Raw genomic sequence first — 23,743 nt, 5'->3', positions numbered from 1 at the left:
GGCCCTTGAACCCTGAAAAACTCTTACCTCCCGTTACCTGTATGAACCCTAAAACCTCAGCACTTCCCTTTCCCTCTACCCAAACCTGAATCCTAAAAACCCATTACGTACTTTTAACTCTACCTGCACCAGAACCCGAAAAATCCTAACCTCTCTTTATCTATCCCTGAATCATAAAAACAAATTGCCTCCTTACCTCGACCTGCCCTGACCCTGTAATAACCCATCCCTTTAGCCTTAAACTCGCCCTTCTTTTTAAGTGGCATTAAAATTATACTTTAAAAAGGTTCAAACCTGCATTGTGATGGTCTGCATTGCAAAAGAAAGCTTTAAAATGCCCTTTTATTTACCTGCGTTGTAAAGGCTTGCGTTGTAACATCTATCGTAGTAAGCACCATGATATAAACGTTACATGTTCATTATTCACATTAATGCAATACATTGGGAACAGTGAACGACCAATTATAATACTGATAGAGTCAATGTTCATGACCCTGTCTATGTCCAAGCCCAATACTGCAGCCAAAGCGTTGCCGGCAGACATAGCGGCGTGAGGACTATGTGCTTTCGAAATTGTCCTACATCCGCAAAATACCGGATTTACAAGAACATCCTGCATTCATGTAACGGATCAAAGCAGGGAAGAGGGACCACAGCTTCTGATATTTAATGGTTAAGGTAATAGTGGGACAATTCTTGCTGCCACCATGGCGGGAAGGATGGAAGGGAGCTGATACTGCCTGTGTTCTCCAGTCACTCGCCCACAGTGCTACTGTGAGATCACTCTTAATCTCCAGTGATCCAATGCAGCATCATTACACCACAACTCCAGATCTGTGCATGAGTGAAAGTGACCTGTGCTGAATGGGTCATAAAGCCCCGAGTAGCTATGGTTGCTTAGGTTCCATAAACTGATGTATCCTATACTTTGTCTGCTTTTTAACCTTAGCAAATATATTTGTTGTTTGATTTAACTTTGTATTTGGGACTATAAAGGTTTCTTGATTATGTACTTGTGACCTGACTCTGGATTCAATGACCTTTCTTGCAACTTTCTCCATCCACCTTCTCATCCCCAAATGTGGCAAGCAATAAACTAGGCATGGAGATATGTTCTAAGATTTAGAGCAGGTTGTGTAAGAATCTAAGGGGCATATTTACAAGAAATTGATGGAGAGTAGAGTTGCAGCAACTTTTGCAGGTCCACGCTCTGCCGTTTCCAAAATGCAGGGATGATCGATATTTACAACAATACGGTGCACCCCAGTGTTTTCCCAAGCGCTAAAAATTGCTGTCTTGCGCCATCGCAGGCACCCTTGCGCCATAGTGCAAGGGTGCCTGCATTGCACATAAACAATCAATAATGGTAATGTGTTACTTTTATGTGTGCTGCATTCTGCAGCACACATAGAAGTAGCAACTTGTCATTATTACATGATTGTTTATGTGCAGTAAGGGACACCTTCCTACACAAAAACGAGGAGAAATAAAAGTATTTCTCCTCGTTGTGCCATTCTAAAGCCTGCTATTGCATGGATTTAGGTTTTGGCACTGCCTCCGCTTTACACCTCCTTGTAAATCTGGGGCAGCATCAAAATGCAATGGGTGTTGCGGTAGAACACCCACAAGAACACACATTGCAGGCCCCTTTCACGCAGATACCTGTATGTAATGGTACCATATTTACAAAGCGGCCTTAAGCCACAAAAAGTGGCTTGACACCACGTTGTAAATATGGTGCACGGCATTGCGCCACCGGAACGTAAAAAAAGTGATGTTTTGGTGGCACAATCCCCTATGTTAATATGCCACTTAGTTTTAATCTGAAGTGTGGAGGGTGACTGTGCCTCATCTGTGCTTAAAATTACAGTAGTACTGAAATGGAGATATAGGGCAACATTATCTTTTTCTCAAATGTATGCTACCATTCCTTCAAATTGCATTAATATATAGTAGGGTCTTTTTTGGGTAACATTGACACCCTATTGCCTTTGAACCAACATTACTTCTATCTGACACATCTACCTGGAAAAAATTCGAGAGGACTAAAGAAAGAAAACTGCAAGCTGGGATAAATTTGCGACATTTCAGTAAGTTACTGCAGTTCATTGCTGTCCACTTATCATCCCCCCAAAAAATGTGCATTAAGGATAAGGCTGGTATTGAAACTTGTGCAATTTAATATTCTGCACAGGACTTACCACACGCTGCATAAATTGAACGTTGTATACAAGAGAGACGACCAGACTTGTTTTCCAACAATAGGTAGTAAAATTATTTTGGTAGGGCGATTACTACTCAGAAGGAGTAGAAGGTCCAGCTACAGCATATGCCCTGAGATGTATTTGATACAAAAATGGCTGAGCTGTTCCTCAGAACAAAAGGAATGTACTAGTCTTGCCGGCAGGAGAGGATGTTGTAGAATCTCAATGGGACCTACAATTGGGCATCCATAGTGTTGGATGTAATGCCCTCACACACCCTTGCAGGTGTCATGCTTCATCATCTGGGCTGCTCCTCGTTGGGTCGGCGGTGCAATACCCAATACGACTCCTCAAAGAGGGGCACTTTGGCGGAGATCTTTTATCCAACTGCCGTATGATGAAGTGGGGGTGTGGGGCCAGAATAACGTAGACTTGGTCTGTGAGTTTAAAATAGGGCTAGGAGTACCAGGATCAGGTTTATTCTGGGGGTCACCTGCTCTAATTAAAAACAAATAACTAATCGGTACTCGTTGGAATAATAGGTTTCCTGTCTCGAGTCTAGGTTTAATATGTGCCACGCCGCCAGGACCGGGCCTGGCGGCGTGGGGTAGGTGCTGAAGTCTTGTTACACGGACGACTAACTCCAAGAGACTGGAAGTCTAAATCCGATGTAAAGATCGCCAGGTACTGTTGTTGCCTAGATTCTCTAACCATTAGGTAGATGACGCGCAACACAGGTATAGACATTGTACAACACTCACTTTAATTATTTAAATAGACACGGAACAATAGATCCTAGAACATCTCACTAACATAGACAGTAATTCCAAGAAAATATTTTTCTTGATATTCTGGGTCCTGAAGAATCGCCAGTCACTAGACATAGGCGAGAAACATGTCGACCAACCAGAGCACATACTAAACCTAAACTCGAGACAGGAAACATAATATTCCAACGAGTACCGGTTAGTTATTCGTTTTTAATATTAGCAGGGGACCCCCAGAATAAACCTGATCCTGGTACTCCTAGCCCTATTTTAAACTCACAGACCAAGTCTACGTTATTCTGGCCCCACACCCCCACTTCGTCATGCGGCAGTTGGATAAAAGATCTCCGCCAAAGTGCCCCTCTTTGAGGTGTCACCCGTTGGGTATTGCACCGCCGACCCAACGAGGAGCAGCCCAGATGATGAAGCATGACACCTGCAAGGGTGTGTGAGGGCATTACATCCGACACTATGGATGCCCAATTGTAGGTCCCATTGAGATTCTACAACATCCTCTCATGCCGGCACGACTAGTACATTCCTTTTGTTCTGAGGAACAGCTCAGCCATTTTTGTATCAAATACGACCAGACTTGTGCCAGATGTCTAACGATAGATGCCAATTTTGATCATATGATGTGGTCCTGCCCGGTACTCAAGTACTATTGGACCACGATAGTGGAAACGGTGAATAACGTCTTGTCTCGCAATATGATATGTTGCCTGGAGGTGTGCTTACTGGGACTCTTCCCGAGGCCCAAATCCAAACGGCTGGGACACAGATTTGTAGATCTGGCCTTCCATCTGGCTGAGCGGGGAATAGCTCTTAGATGGAGGGCAGCAAGGAGCCCCCTAATAGCTGACTGGGAAACAATGTTTCTTGCTGGGCTAGAGCAGAAGAGAGGGCATTGAGCCGGGAAGACAAGGTCACGAAAAGGCGTAAACCTTTGGCAGAACCAAGGGCAGAAATACTGGGGCATGGGATACATGTAACATGACTGACCTGGATTCACAGATGGACAATTCAGAACCCGAGGCGGCGCGAGGGACAAATGCTAATCTAGTGCAGACCTAGCTGCCGTATGGTAACCGTGACGTTGAGAGGACAGATCTAGGTACGCAGTGGCATGGGGATGCCCGAGAGGACCCCCAGCCACCGTCCTGGGATCCTTCCTCCCCCTCCGTCCCCCCGGAGTCCCCCGGACACCGGATAGACTAACCCCCCACAGATCGGAAAGAAGACAAGGTGGCATACTTTGCAGACAGTGGATACCCTGGTAGACTTATTTGCGTTCAAGTTTGGTTTGATATCTATTGTTGCACTGATGCCTTAACGTTCTTTCTTTCCTTTTTGTTTTGTAAACAATATACACTCGGACACATAAAGGGCACAAATATGCAAGAGTGACAATGCGGACAATGGACACAACTATTCCCCACAGGACACCTTGACACAGCAGGAACATGACATTAAAGTTGACAGACAGGGGCTGTTACAGCCCAAGGAGACGTCATTTGATGGGGTTTGGCTCCTGGGGATGTATTATTGTATGCTTAATGTCAAAGATGACTGTAAATGATCTTGCATGTTTCCAAATTGAGGAGTATGTACCTGCTGTCTCTAGAAAATACATAGATTGTACCATAATAAATCTCATAAAAGCCAATAAAAATTATATTTTAAAAAACGAAAAAGGATAAGGCAGGTAGAATACTGCATTACCTCTCCTTGATAACAAAAGCGAGGCAGACCTTATTTCAATAAATTCCAACAAATACTATGCGTAGGTGCAGTCGCTCTGAGGTTAAAACGTGTGGGTGAAAATACGGGGGTGGGGGGCCTTGCGGGTGGGTGGTGGTTACAAATGTAAATGGGTCCAGATCAAGTTGATATCTGTTTTGATTTTAGTGTGGAAGAAATATCTATTTGCACAAATTGTATAACTTTTGCAGACAGAAGTCCTTACATAAACTACGCCTTGGATTCAAGGTGCATATTGAGGCACTAAAAGTGACTGGAGTTGCAGACCTGAATTAATAGCTGTGCAAAATTCACAATTTCACCTGAAGGCCAAAACTTTAGTTATTACAGGGTCAACCACTCTCTTCCTGGGAATACACCGAAACTGTAACAAATACCATCTACCTAGCTGTCTATGTGAGGACGGATGACTAAATAAAATATGAAAAAGCTACTGCTGCAACAGCCAAATGTATAGAATCTTGCAAAAGATAAGTGTGCCTTGCAGCTGTTGGATTCATAGAATCTATCTATCTATCTATCTATCTATCTATCTATCTATCTATCTATCTATCTATCTATCTATCTATCTATCTATCTATCTATCTATCTATCTATCTATCTATCTATCTCCCTCACTCTATCTATCTATCTATCTATCTATCTATCTATCTATCTATCTATCTATCTATCTATCGCCAGTTGAAATATGATTTAATGTAATGATGCCTTAGCTCCAAATTATTTGTGTCACAGTCAGTAGATATCCTCAGCCCCCCCAAAACGAAAAGGAAAGCTGTCGGGTGTCTCTCGCGCATGTCCCCTTGTTTATGCCTGCCTGCATGCCAGGAGTGTTGTGAGGAGCCTACACCTCTGAGAGGATTTCTTTCTGAAGATGTTACAGTAGTGCACTAACTCACCCTACAAATCAGTGCGCAGTATTTGTATTTTATACTCCATTTATTTATTCATTTATAAAGTTGATTATGTATTATACACTGTTCGCACCTACACAGTGTGTACAGTAACGAATACAGAAATTAGAAACAGCAAGTAATGCTTACTGTTAGGGCAAAGGTTAGATATGCCCCAATCATATTTCACCACACACCCTTAATCAGTTGGCATCCTCTCTACCCAAGGAACTCGCTGTTCTGGAGCATGGCTGTATCCATGTATTTGTATATCGCAAGCCATGTAAAGGTCCCGGTATACCTTACTGTTCCACCACGCATGAAGCCGGAGCCCAGTGTTGCAGCATCCATCCATCAGGTGGTCCATATGTCCCACCTTGTCCCAAGCCCCCGTATCTGGTGTGTGTCTTAGGCAGGATGCTCTGTGGAGCAGGGTGAGGTTAGCTGGGTTTGGCTCTTCTCATGCACAGGACATTGAATACTTGTGTTCACATTTTAGGAAGTGCCCTGAAGCATGCGTGCTTGCTATTACTATTAAGTGCTTCAAGAGGGAACTTGCAAAGGCACCTCTCCTTGTGGCTGCAATAGCTGCCCTGTCTCTTAGGGAACTTCGGAGAACGCTCGCTTTTCCTGCCTGTTAATGCGACCAATGAAACATAACACACAAGGACATGTTCATTCATTTGCGCAATTCGTATGGTTCCTCTAAAAATTAAGCAGGCATATTTTCTAAGCCTCAAGTTTCCTTCAGGCACTCTAATGCATTCATTATTATTAAATAAATAATTCAAGCCTGATACATGACAGTCTTTTTTTCAGTTAACCAATCCTGAGTTTACAATAAAAGCAAAGAGAGTCACCCCTGGCTAGCAGTGGAATTTCCCATCATGGAACCGGTGCATGGACATTCTCCTTTCGAATAGGTTCGTTGTTGGAGAATCCATTCTTTTGGGACAGGGCCACGTGGTGGAGGCTTGGATCCACAGTGTAGAGCTCAGACCAGAGCATGGTCGAGAGGGACAGCTCTTCAGACAGTGCAAAAACAAAGAGGCAGCCTCAACTTTTCCGTGTTCATGCATGGGCAAGGGTCTACAGACTGCGGCAACCTTCTTTCAGCTTTCATATTCCTAAAAAGACTCAATTTTCCTGATTTTAATAATCTAACAGATTGCTTGTCCTACTGTTTAGGGAAGAGGCTGCCTTTCCTCGTTGTTTTGAGACTGCCTCGTCAGTAGTATTCCTACATCTTCTCTTCCTGCCCTGCCTGCTTCTTGCATTCGTGTTCCTCTACCATCCAGCTACATCGACATCTTCATCTTGCCTTTCTGGTATTTTTTGCTCCTAGCCTGTCCTCTTTCTTGCTTCATGATTCCACCAGTTTTTGAGTACAATTCCTCCTTGCTATCCTAAATATGCCCTTTTGGGCTACCGGAGTAGTCAATCTTAGTTCTCCTGACCTTGCCATACAGATAGTAATTCTTTTGAAGTTTGATGGAGTCTTGTGTCAAGGGTAGGCTATGCTTCAAGCAACGTGTCTCCACCACAGCCCTCTTCTTCACCATCTGGCCATCGCCCCTACGTCATCCAGTCTGATATACTGCAGCTCATTTTATGGTGTTGTTCCAAGGTATACACTGAAGTCCCTTTCTAATCCACGATTTAAGAATAAGAGTTATTCAGAATTTCCCTTAAAGGCCATTAAATGTGTCAAATTCCTGCAATGTTTTACAACAAGCATGACTGGGACATTAGGGGGGTAAGATTCTTACAGAGTCAGTAATTTCTGTGAAAACCCTATGCTGGTCGCTGAAGTCTGTAATAGTCGAAGGTCAGATTGTCTTGAAAGGTCAATTTCAGGAGACCCAGGCGGCATTCCTCTTGTTGCGAAGTTTGACTTGGAGCAAAGTTCTTATTGAGGATTTTGGAAAATAAATGTGTTGGGATTAGCTGTAGCTATGACCTTCTCTGGCATGAATGTATTTGTATTGGTCTTTTTAAAATGAATGTGTGAAAAACAACCTAACATTAATCTATTTTTCTCGCTCTATTTTTTATTTCTTTGCAGCCTCCAGACAGTCTGTATACTCATTTTAGGAGATCTAGGGACCAGCGCTGTCGGACCCCTAGCAGTCTTTCTCTTTCTCCTTGTAGTCTGTCACCCTCCACTGAGGAGTCTCTGTCACCCATCTTTGAGACACCTAGCGAAGAACAGAGAAGAACTCAGATTGAGGAGCAGAATTGTTCCTTTGAGACAGCCTTGCTTCTCCAGCACTTCAGCGATCTCAGTACATTTGTGATCGAACAGTTGATTAAATTTGCAAAAGAGATCCCAGAATTCCGGTGAGTTTGTGCATTTCTATCTTTCAATATACATGTTTCTATAATCCACATGAATTTAAAATGTGTGGCTATGTAAGGAAAACTGCCGTCTGAGGTATCTCTTTATTGAAATATATTTATTTAATGTATATATATATATATATATATATATATATATATATATATATACATATAATATTCATCTTGTGTAAATCGCTTATACCCAAGCCGCTTTTCATTGTGAGCCATGCGTGCGGGGTAACGAGCCCCAAAATAACCAAACCTGTTGGTGCGGCCAGATCCTGGTGCACTCCAGCCAAACAAACTACAGTACCGCGGCTCCAATGTGACAGCGTGTCGCGTTTCAGAGCCTTCCGCTCCTTGATCTCCTTAATATATATATATATATATATATATATATATATATATATATATATATATATATATATATATATATATATATATATATATTCACAAAGTTGGCCCTGTGCATGAGGACGCGACTCCTTGGTGATTTGATTAAAAAAATCCTTTATTCACACACTGCCAGCAGTTTCCAACAAGTCAACTTTCATAATCCCTGACGCGTTTCGAGGCAGCCTGCCTCTTCTTCATAGGGAAAGCAACCAGTGCCCGGATGTGCACCACGCCTTTTTATTCATTGCCGATGCATGCCGTTCTCAGGTGAGTAACTTACAAACAGCATGCTGGGGGTTGTAGTGCATCCACCCTTCACAGGTGACTTTTTTGCCTCCAGTGGCTTCCGAGCACAGGTTTATTTAAATCGCTTTGTCCAGTAATGTTTATAACCCTCCAGTGGGTTTCTTGTAGAAAGGCTGGCGTCGTTCTGGAAAATTCACCGTGCTGCTTCTCAAGCCGGCATGGTTCCAGCTCGCTGACCCACTGCTTTGTTGTCGTGGGCGGTGCATCACTCCACGGCCGGGCTGCCGTGTTGAAAATATTCACAAAGTTGGCCCTGTGCATGAGGACGCGACTCGAAACGCGTCAGGGATTATGAAAGATGACTTGTTGGAAACTGCTGGCAGTGTGTGAATAAAGGATTTTTTTAATCAAATCACCAAGGAGTCGCGTCCTCATGCACAGGGCCAACTTTGTGAATATTTTCAACACGGCAGCCCGGCCGTGGAGTGATGCACCGCCCTCGACAACGAAGCAGTGGGTCTGCGAGCTGGAACCATGCTGGCTTGAGAAGCAGCACAGTGAATTTTCCAGAACGACGCCAGCCTTTCTACAAGAAACCCACTGATATATATCCAAAAAGTCGTCGTTTTCACCCTCTGCCTTCCATGCAGAACAACAAAAGGAGCGAGACCACAAAGTAAGTGCAGTTTTCTTCAGTGCATTTTATTCCGTGCCAAGAGTTACAGCCTGCAATCCACCATGACGCGTTTCACCTCGAAAGAGGCTTGATCACATAGCGTGTCATGGACACAAATGAGGGATTATAAAGTGCTGGTGCCTAATTCAATACAGCTGTGCAGTTCACATTTTTTTCATTTCATCAACAGTGAAAACATACTTTGTTGTATCAACATAGAATAAAGGGCTTGGTGCCCAACGGGTTCTGGTGTATATAAATACATTTGTGAAGTATAAAGTTCTCCTTAAAATTTATATAAATAAATAAATTTCATATATATACACATGGTTAAAAATAATCCATATCTATTTGATATATTATACTCCATATATATACACAATTAGGTCAGTGTGGGCAACCTTTGTTCACATGTAAGTGCATATGATATTAAGAACCCTGATTTATCACTTGTAGTCAATAAAATATGGTTTCACACAGGAAAGAAAACTACGCCCCAGTGGGCATAACCAAAGAAACTGCACAATCTAATAAAAACAATAAAGACATGCACTATTAAATCAACCTCTTATAGTTACTGCAGATCAGAATTTGTTTTAAAGTGAAAAGTGCTCATACTGGTTGTTTAAAAACATGCTACAGTTAACAGCAGGTAGCAGAGTCAGATAAAAACAGATCGAGAGCCGTTAGGGGGGAATTGTTCAGATACCCATAAATAATTCCAAAAATAAGATCGTAATACATTCAGAAATAGTGATCAGCAAATTTATATTGACTAGAGACAGGTGTAAAGGTCCTCGCTATTATTTAAACCTCCCGGGCTCTTTGTGTTGAACTCAAGGATAAACCTGGTTTCCAGGAGGCGCAGTTTGGCGTCTCGGTTACCTCCTCTTTTCAGAGGCAAAACTGAGTCTACTAAAAAATACTGAAGACTACTGGGGTCACTATTATGTACGGTTTCGAAGTGCCTGGCCACTGGATATGCCTGGTCCTTTCCAGAAATCGCCCTGAGATGTTGTAAAATGCGCTTGTGGGCAGGTGGGCGTGTGCTCCCCACATATTGTAGTCCACAAGGGCATTGCAGGACATAGACAACGTATTCTGTCTTGCATGTAAGCCTCTTGCTGATAACAAAGGGTTTATCTGAAAAGGGGCGTGGGACCTGAGTTTTGTTGACCCCGTGGCGACAGACTTTACATGTAAGGCACTTCTTGAAACCGGTAATGTGATCCATCCAGGATTTTGTGGGTTCTAATGTGTTGCTGACTAAGGCACTGGCAAGACTGGGGGATTTACGGAAAGTCAGACTAGGTTTGTCTGGTACCAGGTTACCTATTACAGGGTCACCCTTAACCAGGTTCCAGTTTTTATTCAGAATTTTCCTGATCTGGGAATGTTGGTTACTATAGGTAACAATGGCTCTGGATTGAATTAGCTCATTGTTACTGCACTCTGCATTGGATTTGGTCCTAGGCACTAGGGCTTCTTCCCTCTTGATTTTCTTGGTACGTCTAATCGCTCCATCTATTAGAGTACTACTGTAACCCCTTTGTAGAAAACTGGCTTTGCTGGCTTGTTGTGCCAGGTCACACTCCAGATCAGAGCTACAGATTCTCCGCAATCTTAGCATCTCCCCGTAGGGGATGCTGCGGATAAGGTGTTGAGGATGCTGGCTGCTAGCGTGTAGGACTGTGTTGCCGGCAGTTAGTTTTCTGTGCAACTTAGTCTGCAGAGTGTTATCCCTGATATAAACCTCCACATCTAAGAAAGTAACCTTTTCTCTATCAATGTGTGATGTAAATTGAAGGTTTAAGTTGTTCATGTTAAGTTGTTTCACAAATTCCGTAGCCTCTTCCTGCGACCCCCTCCAGATCATAAATAGATCATCAATATACCTTAGGTAAAGCATAACCTTGTTCTGCATTGTTTCCCTATGTTCACCCATAAGGACCCACTCCTCCCACAGCCCCATATGTAGACAAGCGAAGCTGGGGGAGAAGCAGGCCCCCATAGCCACCCCTCTTAGTTGCTGGTATATTTGATTATTAAAGGTGAAAAAGTTTTGTTCCAAACATATATTCAATATACCAACAATCATCTTATTGTGCTGTAAACATTCAATGGGGCGTTTATCAAGGTAATACTCAACCGCTTTTATACCATCGCAGTGTCGAATTGATGTATACAATGAAGTAACATCCATGGTAATAAGCAATAGTTCATCATCCCAGGTAATTGAGGCCAGTTTGCACAAAAAGTCAGTGGTGTCTCTGACATAAGAACCCAAGCTCTTTACCCATTCTTGTAGGAAGTAGTCAATATAGCGGGAAATGCATTCCGTGGAGCTATCTATGGCCGATATTATTGGCCTCCCAGGGGGCACAAGGGCATCCTTGTGCACCTTGGGCAGGAGATGGAAGCTGGGGATGACTGGGTAGTCTTTCTTCAAGTATTTGTATTCGTCAAATGAGATTAAACCACTACTCCGCCATGCCATTAGTTTTGAATTCTGGTCAGTCCAGGCTGCTCTAATAGTGGGCAAATTGCTCTTTTTGTAGCAGTCCGTGTCGCCCAATTGAAGCTCAGCCTCTTTGATGTATTCCTCACGTTTCCAAAGGACAATGTTGCCTCCTTTGTCGGCCGGCTTAACTATGATTTTGTCATTGTTTTTCAATTTTTTGACCAGATTGTAATAGCATTGATTTTGTCTGTTGATTACTCTTTCCTGCTTGTTTGAGGCAGTATACAGTTTTTTCAAGTCACCAATAATGAGTTCGTGGTACACATCCAAATTATCATGGGTCGATACTGGAAGGAAGGTGGACTTCGGTTTGAATGGAGTAGTACTGACTCCCCTGCCAATGGCTTCGTCAGTGACCACTGGCGTGTCTGTACTTTCGCATTGCAATTCCCATATTTCCTGCATTTCCATTCCCTCACCAGCAGTCAGTAGTGAGGGACTAGTTGGCGCTGTGACCTTAGATTTTTTGTATGGGTGTAGGCGATGGAATTTGTTAAGCTTCAGCTTCCTAACATATCTAAAAACATCCATCCGAGTATCAGCGTAATTGAAGTCCCTCGGGGGACAGTAGGAAAGTCCCAGAGACAGGATGGAAGTTTCTTTTGCAGTTAGGGCTGTATCAGTAAGATTGATCACTGAGGGGGCGCAGAGGTCTGCCCTCTTTTCTTGTTCCATCTCCCCCTGTTTGCTTTCCTTTCTCCTCCTGTTTTTGTTGCATTTCCTGTGTTCAGCCCGTTTCCTGTTTGCCCTCTGTTTCCTGGTGGGGCCTTTGACTGTGAGCTCGAGCGCAGAGTGTCTCTTCGGTTCTCGCACAGGCAGCTCACCTCCTGTGCCGGGGTACGTTTTGTAAACCCCAACCCCTGCCCCTGTTTTTTGGAAGGGCCTTCTTCTGCCTTACTCTCTGCAGCTGAACTCAGGTCTGTGGAGGAGATAGATACGGACGTAGTTTCTCGTGCTTTACGTCCCGTGTTGCCAATCCGAGCTTCAATTCCATCAAATTTACGAGCAAATGTAAAGATATGTTCATTCAAATAATCAAGTCTGTCTCTTTCAAATTTAAAAGCCTTACGCTTTTTAATGATGTCCTCCTCCTTCGCCAGGCGACTCTCCATATCTTCCCTCCTTTTTTTCACTTCCTCATTAATTTCAACCTTTGACAGCTCCGTCTCCAGCTGCTCAATTTCAGTTTGGAGTTTTAATCTGTCACTTTCCGCGTACTTTACAAGGATCCTCATCAGCCTTGCTGAGGATTCTAAGTTGGCTGTTGCCCATTCTATATATTCCTATATATATATATATATATATATATATATATATATATATATATATATATATATATATATATATATATATATATATATATATATATATATATATATATATATATATATATATATTCAAGCTCCAGGTGTCCCTTTCTTGGAAACGCACTCGCAAAGGTTGGTGTCACAATCCTTTATTCGGAACAAACATCTCCCAACGCTGTAGGGATTACAGCATGTCGAAAAGCCTTACGCGTTTCAAAGCAGATTGCTTCTTCCTCAGAGGCTCGACTGATGAAAAGGGACACACCCACAGTTTTAACACATCCCACGCCCATCTCGGGGCAAAGCATTCTGGGTCCTGTAGTGTGTCCTGAAAAATAACACCCACAATTAGGTACATCAATGTTCACTTGCTGCCCTTTACAGTCCTTTATAAGAGCCCGCAGATGGGCCCCAGCGTGGCGATGCTCATGCGATACCAACCAAGTCCCACATAACAGGTCATATCAAGTCAGCCCGTGGCCCACAGTTCTTGTGGTGGTGCATTCCCCGCAGCAAGGACTGCCGCGTATTAAATTCAAGCTCCAGGTGTCCCTTTCTTGGAAACGCACTCGCAAAGGTTGGTGTCACAATCCTTTATTCGGAACAAACATCTCCCAACACTGTAGGGATTACAGCATGTCGAAAAGCCTTACGCGTTTCAAAGCAGATTGCTTCTTCCTCAGAGGCTCGACTGATGAAAAGGGACACACCCACAGTTTTAACACATCCCACGCCCATCTCGGGGCAAAGCATTCTGGGTCCTGTAGTGTGTCCTGAAAAATAACACCCACAATTAGGTACATCAATGTTCACTTGCTGCCCTTTACAGTCCTTTATAAGAGCCCGCAGATGGGCCCCAGCGTGGCGATGCTCATGCGATACCAACCAAGTCCCACATAACAGGTCATATCAAGTCAGCCCGTGGCCCACAGTTCTTGTGGTGGTGCATTCCCCGCAGCAAGGACTGCCGCGTATTAAATTCAAGCTCCAGGTGTCCCTTTCTTGGAAACGCACTCGCAAAGGTTGGTGTCACAATCCTTTATTCGGAACAAACATCTCCCAACGCTGTAGGGATTACAGCATGTCGAAAAGCCTTACGCGTTTCAAAGCAGATTGCTTCTTCCTCAGAGGCTCGACTGATGAAAAGGGACACACCCACAGTTTTAACACATCCCACGCCCATCTCGGGGCAAAGCCTTCTGGGTCCTGTAGTGTGTCCTGAAAAATAACACCCACAATTAGGTACATCAATGTTCACTTGCTGCCCTTTACAGTCCTTTATAAGAGCCCGCAGATGGGCCCCAGCGTGGCGATGCTCATGCGATACCAACCAAGTCCCACATAACAGGTCATATCAAGTCAGCCCGTGGCCCACAGTTCTTGTGGTGGTGCATTCCCCGCAGCAAGGACTGCCGCGTATTAAATTCAAGCTCCAGGTGTCCCTTTCTTGGAAACGCACTCGCAAAGGTTGGTGTCACAACCAGGGGGCAGCAAGTGAACATTGATGTACCTAATTGTGGGTGTTATTTTTCAGGACACACAACAGGACCCAGAATGCTTTGCCCCGAGATGGACGTGGGATGTGTTAAAACTGTGGGTGTGTCCCTTTTCATCAGTCGAGCCTCTGAGGAAGAAGCAATCTGCTTTGAAACGCGTAAGGCTTTTTGACATGCTGTAATCCCTACAGCGTTGGGAGATGTTTGTTCCGAATAAAGGATTGTGACACCAACCTTTGCGAGTGCGTTTCCAAGAAAGGGACACCTGGAGCTTGAATATATATATATATATCTCCACCGAATCGTCTCTCAGGTTGCAGACCCCTGGCGCTCCTGTCTCCGGTGCAGTACTCCTCAGCAGAGCCAAGCCTTAATTTATTTCACACACCTCTTTGTTAGAAGAATTGAGTACGCACTCACAAAAGTTCTTTCTTTTCCCAAAAGGTTTATTTCGCAGTTGTAATCCAGCGTATTAGCAAGTCATTCCGACGCGTTTCGCTACAAACATGTAGCTTGCTCATGGTTAATACAATGAAGAAATTGAATCCCTCCTATTTCTACGGAGGTCCTCTCTAAACATTCTGTTACACAATGCATCACTTCCTGTTTCATGATACCCGAAGTAACTTGGGAAATGTAGTTTTTATCAACATTTGACCAATCAACATAAGTTAAAAACTGATATGTTTAGTCACTAAAAAGTTTTAAAGTATTTATGACAGTTCTAATTTGGTTAAGGGACATATATCTGTTTTTTTTTATTTCAAAATATTTTATTTATAAAGAAGTGACATAAAAGTAGAAGGAACAATAAACAATAAAAGTGATACAATTGAAACAAGATCAATACACAATCAGGGGCTAAAATTGAGGTATAAGCAAAATAAATGCATATAATAAGAAAAAATAGCCTATTATAGATTACAGAAGCCGATTAGGTGAAGGCTACCAACAAAGCACTAAAAACAAAAGTATCACTATCAAATTTTGAGGTAAGGACAGGAAATAGAATAAAGGAAGAGGAAAGAAAGAGAGAGCGATAGGAAAGATGAAAAGGGGGTAGAGGACAGGAAAGAGAAAAAAAAGAAGAAGAGAAAAGAAGAAGGAAAAAGAAGGATTCCCACATGACTAACCCCACAAAAAGACAAAAAGAAAACATAAGACACCAGTTAGACAGATAAATCAAAAGGAAACTGAGCGACCAACCCTTTTGATGACAAATCCATATACTCATCCAAAGGTTTCCAAACCCCACTAGAGATAGAAGGAGAGAGATGAGCTCGATCAATCGAAGTGTGAGCGCTGCGCAAAAAGGAGACCCAAGCCCACCATGTATGATAGGAAACCGAAGAGAAGGATTTCCACTCCATAAGTATGATTTTTACCGCAACAGTCAGAAGAAGATCCATCAACTGCATTTCCATTGGATCTAAGGGGAGAGGAGTAAGGGCAGCCAATGGACCCAATAAAATTAAAGGGAAAGAGAGTTGAAACTCAATACCAAAGATAAGAGAGAGGTGTTTATGGATGAGGTTCCAAAAAGGCTGGAGCAGGGAACAATCAAAAAACATATGTTGAAAATCGCCCACCCCCAATCCACAGCTCCAACATAGATTATCATCTTTAAGATTAAGCGAATGTAGACGCACAGGCATCCAATGAAGGAGATTAATAGAGAAAAATTTAGACTGCATCAAAGATGGGGCGATTTTGTTGCGAAGAGAGAGTTTACCAATTAATTGCCAAGTATCTGAGGAAATATGATCCGTAATGCCATGATCAAAATGGTGTAACCATTTTTGTTGAGCAACCGTCGGTGCGGGTAGTGAGGCAGAAGATAAAAATTTATAAATCTTGGAGGCTACGTGACCAGATTTAATCCAGATATGAAAAAGTGAGATGGTAGAAGAGGTAGGATGAAGACGTACCTTAGCGAGGGCCACTTTAATTTTAAGAAAAGTATAAAAATCAAGATTTGTTAAAGAGTGTTTCTGGGCCAAGGTGGAAAAAGGTAATGGTTCATCAGAAGCATCATAAAGATGCTTAACAAGAGAGATTCCTTTAGTTGCCCAATATGACATGAGGCTGGGAGTAATGTTGAGTTTAATTTTAGAATTCCGCCAAATAGACGACCACCTAGTTTTATGTAAAGGAATTGCCACTTTCTTATCTATTTTCCTGACCGCAGCAATTGTGTCAAGAATGATAGAACGAGAAAACAGGATATGTAAAGTAGATGCGGTGCAAAAAGAGGCAGTAGGCAAAGGAAATGCTAAGTCCTGCTCTATGAGCAACCAAGAAGGAACATGCAAAAACGGAGGAGAAAACCACAAAGCACCTTGAGAGGCCAAAAAGGCAGTTTGGTATTTTTCCCAATCAGGAAAATTGCAACCTCCCATATCACAAGGACGGCGCAAAAATGTGTATGCAATTCTAGCACGTTTGTCATTCCACAGGAATTTAGATGTCAGAACATCAATTTCGCGAAAAAAGGAATCTGACAATTTAACCCGAAGCATGGATGAAACAAAATTAATAATCGGTGTGATCATCATTTTGAGAGTCTGAAGGCGCCCCCACCAGGAAATATGTTTTGGAGACCATGTATCCAAAAGACGACGCACTTTAAGGAGAGTCTGGGATTCGTTATAAGCAGTAGTGGCATAAAGAGTAGAACAGAAATAAATCCCTAAGTATTTCAGGTGTGTAGACTGCCACTTAAAGCCCGCAGAGCCCATATGAGAAGGGAAACAATAGGCATTCAAGGGGAACATTTCCGTCTTATCTTTATTTAGGGTATAAACTGAAACCGATGAGAAGAGGGAAATGGTATTTGAAATAGCAGGGATCGCCAAAGCAACATTATCTGAAAAAATAAGAACATCATCTGCGTAGGCAGCAGTTTTAATACAATGAGGTCCGAAAGAAAAACCTTTAATATCTGGGTGTAATTCAATTAATCGAAGAAGAGGATCAATAGATAATAAAAATAAAAGTGGGGATAAAGGACAACCTTGTCTAGTGCCCTGACGAAGATTAAAGAAAGATGACGTAGCACCATTAACTCTAATGTTAGCTCTAGGTTGGGAATATAAGGACATTACCATGTTAATGAAAGAGTCACCAAGGTTGTGTGCGCATAAAACAGCACGAAGAAACGGCAAAAAGACCTTATCGAAGGCCTTTTCCGCATCAAGGGCCAAGGCCGCGGCAGGAAGTTGAGACCATTTAGCAGCACCAAGAATATGGCAAAAAGTGCGTATATTGTCTCGTGCAAGACGACCTTTCACAAAACCGGTTTGGGAAGGATGAACAAGATGAGGGATAAAGGATTCCAATCGTTTGGCTAGGATTTTAGCAAAAATCTTAGCTTCCATGTTAAGAAGAGAAATAGGACGGAAGTTTTTGGGATCCGAATGGTCTTTCCCTTCTCTTGGGATCACTACTATAGTAGCTTCAGCAGCAGTACCGGAAACAGACCCATCCTTAACAAAAGAATCAAAGACAGATTGCAATTTGGGGACAAGCGCAGGGAGAAAAGTTTTATAAAATAAAATAGGGTACCCATCAGGGCCTGGGGCCTGCCAGAACAAGTAGCTTTCATTGCGGTAATAATTTCCTCAGGGGAGATTGGCTTATTTAAAAAAGTACGATCCTCCTCAGAGACCGACTGAACCGGAACCGATTTTAAAAAGGCCTGACATTGGTCAAAAGAGAATTGATTCGAAGGAGTATATAATTTATTGTAAAAATCACGAAACACTTCAAGTATTTCTCCAGTTTGGAATTTTTTAGAACCCGAATTGTCAGTTATGGAAGAAATTTGCGAGGACTTAAAGGAGAAATCCAGGAATTTTAATGTAGCAGCCAAAATCTTCCCAGCTCGATTTTTTAATAGTAATTTTTGGGATTTTTGCGCTTGAATTCCAATATGGGCTCTTTTAGTAACAATAGTATTATATTTGTATTTTAGTTGTTTTATTAGTTGTAAACAAGACAAATCCTTAGATTGCCTAAAGGTGGCTTCTAGAGTTTTAATTTGAGATGCTAAATCTGTGAGCTCCTTTTTAAGATCAGAATTCCGTTTGGACATACATTTAATGACTTGACCACGGAAAGTGCATTTAAACGAATCCCATAGGACGATTGGGGAAGAGACAGATCCTTCGTTTTCATGGAAAAAAGTGTCTATAGCCTTGGAGAATTCATTAACCTGAGAAGCATCATGCAAAACTTCGGTATTCAATCTCCAGGAACGAGCACGTGTTTTAGGGGCAAAGGATGATAGCGTAAAAGTAACCGCAGCGTGATCAGAAATCAGAATAGGATGTATAAGCGGAGAAGAGGAAGATGAAACAAGAGAAGAATGTACAAGGAGATAATCAATACGAGAAAAAGAAGAATGAGGCGAAGAAAAGAAAGAGAAGTCACTACCAGTGGGATTATGAGGACGCCATATATCTTGAAGCTGAGTAAAAGAACACATGTTATGCATTTGTTTGTGGGATTTAGGAGGGCGAAACTGAAAATGCAGAATTCCTATCTAAGAGAGGGTCCATCGGTAAATTAAAATCTCCGCCAGCAATAAGGTTTCCAGAATGCGGGGTGTCATTTAATTTTTTGGTAACCGCTTTCCAAAAAGTCGGATCATCAACGTTAGGAGCATAGATATTCATCACATAAGGATCATGATGTCCATCCGACAATTTAGATAACAGCCAACGACCCTCAGAATCATGATCAGAAGAAAGTATAGATAAACCAGAATTCTTCGAAATTAATGTAACAACCCCATTTCGTTTGCCAGAGGCATCAGAACAACAAACATCCGAAACCCACTCCTTCTTCAAAAACAACGCCTCTCTGGTAGTGACCTTGGTCTCTTGAAAAAGGACCAGGTCTGAAGACAAAGACTTACAATAATCTAAAATTGTTGACCTCTTCACCGGATGATTCAAACCCTTAACTTTAAGGGACAATACATTTAAACCCGGCATGGAAGTACATAAAAATTGAAAAAAGACGCCATGGATGACATAGAAACAACCAACCTTACAGAGACAAGGAACCAACCAGTAAACATAAGAAACGAAGAGGGAGAATCAATGTGGGGAATCCGAAATAGAAAGAAAGAAAGAAAAGAAGAAAAGAGAAAAGAAAGAAGGGAGAGAAGAAGCAGGAGGGAAGGCCTAAAAAAGACCAAATTCATACTAGGGAGAACATGGAAAGGCGAGCAAGGGACCCGTACAAGGAGGAAAAATAATTGATATCAATAGCCCCAAAAATATACCTAGCTGATGGCAGTAGAATAAGAACTGAGAATAATCAAAAGTAGCAACGAAAATCAGCTTAATAATGTAAATAATCCTAATGTAAGCAAGAAATTTGTACAAACACAATGAATTAGTACTACAATATCAATAGTTATATCTATACTAAGTAATAAAACCAGACAATCTGATAAGAAAACAAAACAATGTGGTAAAGCATGAACAATAGACGAATGCATGAAGGTAAATATGTACATCTTAGAAATAAATATGTAGTTAATTAACAATCTATAACTGTATAAAATTAACAGTATGTACCTGAAATTAAAAATGCAGGAAACATATGGACATATAAGAAAAGAAAGGAAGAAAATAGTAGAATAGAAAGAAAGAAGAAATATAGAAAATGACTCATATCAGAAAAAGAAGGCAACGATTAGTAATAGAAAAGAATCCAGAAAATAAAAAGTGACTTGAAATACGCATTGACATGAAATATAAACTACAAGGGCTGGAGACAAGAGAAAGAGAAAAGAAAATGACATGTATAAATAAAGTAAACGACATGACTCATGAAAGAGAAAAAGAATAGAGAAAGGAGAAATGGTAAGGAGAGGAGTAAAATAGAAGATCAGGAAAACTATAGAAAAGTAAATAGGAACCATAATGGAAAGAGAACAGAGAGAAATCTAAAAAGTACAAAGCCAAGAAAGAGGGATACAAAAAGGAGTCAGTGCGGACACAAGGAGAACAGAGAAACTCCAGTAACGGAGTTAGAGGTTAAGGTCGAAGTATAAGCTCAACAGGAGATAGGATAAAAACAGGCAAATAGAAAACCACATCAAGAAGAAACAAGGAGACAGTTCAAGTGCCCGAGGCTCCAGGTTCTTGCGATGCCGCTCTTTGAATCTCCATCTCTATCTCCAACTGATTGTCCAGGAATGTAGCTAAGTCAGCCGGCTCATCGAAAATTCTGGAACGTCCTTTGTAAGTAATGCGGAACTTCGACGGACCAGAAAACGAAAAGGGAATGTTCATGTCAGAAAGACGTTTCCGAAGATTAAGGAAGCCCTTTCTCCTGATGACCGTATCTCTGGCAAAGTCCTGAGAAATTGAGATTCGATGACCTTCCCAGACGACCTGTTTAGCTTTCCGCATATGAGAAAGAATCTGTTCAGTATGTTGGTGTCGCAGTGGCTTAAAAATTATTGCTCTTGGCTGAGTTGCTGATTTAGACCGAAACGTTGGAACACAATGTGCTCTTTCTATCTCAAATTCTCTCTGGAATGAGATTTGCAAGGTGTCCGGAAGCCAATGAGATAAGAACTCAATCATAGACGAAGATGATTTCTCTGCATCCTCCGGCAGACCAAAAATGCGTAGGTTAGATCTACGATTACGGTCCTCCTGCTCAGTGAGATCTCTTCGCAATGCCGCCATTGAGCGCTCCAAGTGGCTGAGGGATCTGGATTGTTTCTGCATACCATCCTCTGCACAGCTGATTCGTGATTCCGTAGCAGACACATGAAGAGAGAGGGCTTTAAAGTTATTTCTAATAGCAGACACCTCGACTTGCAATAAATCTGTATTCGTTTTCGTTGACTGCGCAATATCATGCACTTCATTAAGGCGCGTTAAGATTGTGTCCAGAGTGGAGTTAGTGTCACTTGATGAGATGAGGAGAGCAAAAACTGCTTAGTCTGTCCCCAAAAAGAGAGATACAACACACTGAGCTCAATGGGCGCCAATTAAATAATAACGGCGGACTTATATGCAGGGCAGGCAGGTACCAAAGAAATGATAGAGCCTCAAATAGAGCAGGCGGGCTCAGCAAAGATTTCGTACGAAAAAGATGTACAACAGAAAGAAATAGCAGCGCTGAAAACAAAAAAACAGCGCAAGAGCAACTTAATATCCAGCCAAGCAGCAAAAAAATAGCAGAAAAAAGAAAAAAATGTTACCAACAGTAGGCACCGTAGAAGAAATGTCCTGGACAGCCACCACAGCCAGCAATAATGTATCCAAGGCGGCACTTCTGAAGAGAAATGCCAGCTGCGTCAGAAGCGGGAAAATGGCGGCCGCCCGTGAGGGGATCGAGCGTCACAGGAGCCTGACAGATAAGGCATTCAGCTGATGGCAGACATTTCCAAAATCGCCGTCAAACAACTCCCTGCATATTCCGCCGCAGAAGTATGCCGTTTCCGCACACCGGGGCAGTCAGGAAGGGGAGAAATTAATCTGACGGGACACTCTCACCTCGGAGCTCAAGCGCAACACGCCATGCTGCAGCGGCGCGCAAGCCACGCCCCGACATATATCTGTTTTAAAAGAGTCCGGTAATATAACCATTTTAAATGTTGAAAACAAATGAGATAGGTTGTCCGTGTTTGTTTTTACGATTACTTTTAGCCCTCCAGTGGGCGTTTAAATCCCCTCATTATGATTTAATTCCATAGTTATTAAAGGGATTTTTCTTAAATTATTTTATTGTAACCATTTTCGCCCTCTAGTGGGCTTAGCATTGAGGATTTAAATATGATTTGATGGATTCTATCATCAATTTTCATACTCTTTATAATTCATTAATGTTTGCCTCTTTATGTCCCCACCAACTGATTTATTTAAAAAACAATTCATTTTTCAGATTATTTTTTAAATATAAGTCTTACAGCTGTATGTAGTATATTCCTTTCCATTTTTACAAGTATATTGCACACTCTTTTTCTTTACTGCTATTCCTCTATGTTTTCCGAACTACTCAATCATCATATTCCATCAATCTACATAATTTTTACAATCAACCACAAACATCAAGAGGAAGAGGAAGAGGACACAAGTGGGTCCCCAAATCAGGAGCAGCTCCAAAAAACCAACAAGAAGAAGCAAAAGGAGGAAATGGGCCCCAAAAAGTAGGACACGGAAACCAGATCCATGCGCCAGAGGAATCAGAAATAAACTGGTCTAATATAAACTCCAATGAAGAAGAACTGGAAGTTATAAATTTTTCTTCAAGAACCATATACCAAAATGAAACGTCCCTTTTGAAGAAGGGTATCAACTTCTGCCCATCAGAATCCATGAATATGGCTCAAACCCGGATCGATCTATATAAATATATAAGAAAGATCAAATTAGCAAAAATGTTCGAGGAAAATGAACAGATGGCGAATTTCACTAAATTGAAAAAGAAAAAAAGACTAGAAGGATTGGAAGAAGAGCGAGGTTTAACAACTATGGACCTCCCAGCTCTGGTCACTTTAACAAACTTGGATGCAATAGACGAGGAGGAAATCATCTCTGACTCAGGAGTATGTCCTCAAAAAGGAGCAGGACTAAGTGGAATGAAAACACCTTCAAGATTCTCTCCACAATTACCACAATGTAATAAAATTGATATTTTTCAGGAAGCGATAATTCGAGATATTCGTAAAATCAAAGGAATGAAATATCATGACAATCTAAAAAAAGAAGAAAGAACAGCATTAATGGATTTAACAAATGATAAAACGATAACAATTAAAATGGCCGACAAAGGCGGAATTGTTATTTTAAATACAAAGGATTATGTGGCAGAAGCATTCTCACAGCTTGGGAATAAACAGTATTATAGAAAATTGGAAAAGAATCCAACTGAACTTTTCAAAGATAAGCTGGACAAAAAACTCAAGATGTGGACTGATCATAATCTGATAGACCTAGTTGAAAGCAAATTTTTGACAACGGATCACCCAGTGATGGCCACTATATATTTTTTGCCGAAAGTGCATAAAAATCCCCATAAACCACCAGGGAGGCCCATTGTTTCATCTAAGGGGTCACTTATGGAACCTGTAGCCAACTACATTGACTTTTTTCTAATGCCATTT

At 41.8% G+C, this 23,743-nt stretch overlaps 1 protein-coding gene across 2 annotated transcripts in view; it reads left to right on the top strand.

Moving 5' to 3' along the window:
• Positions 1 to 23,743, top strand: part of NR1I3 (nuclear receptor subfamily 1 group I member 3) — an 832,555-nt gene that overhangs the window by 438,035 nt on the left and 370,777 nt on the right. For both annotated transcript variants that reach the window (XM_086945035.1, XM_086945036.1), the window contains exon 5: positions 7,691 to 7,965. In XM_086945035.1, the coding sequence (XP_086801161.1) occupies positions 7,691 to 7,965 (275 nt within the window). The remainder of the gene's footprint in view (positions 1 to 7,690; positions 7,966 to 23,743) is intronic.

The sequence above is a fragment of the Lissotriton vulgaris genome, chromosome 12 (assembly GCF_964263255.1).
Source record: "Lissotriton vulgaris chromosome 12, aLisVul1.2, whole genome shotgun sequence".
Classification (NCBI taxonomy): Eukaryota; Metazoa; Chordata; class Amphibia; order Caudata; family Salamandridae; genus Lissotriton; species Lissotriton vulgaris.
This window is presented reverse-complemented; position numbering and strand designations above follow the sequence as displayed.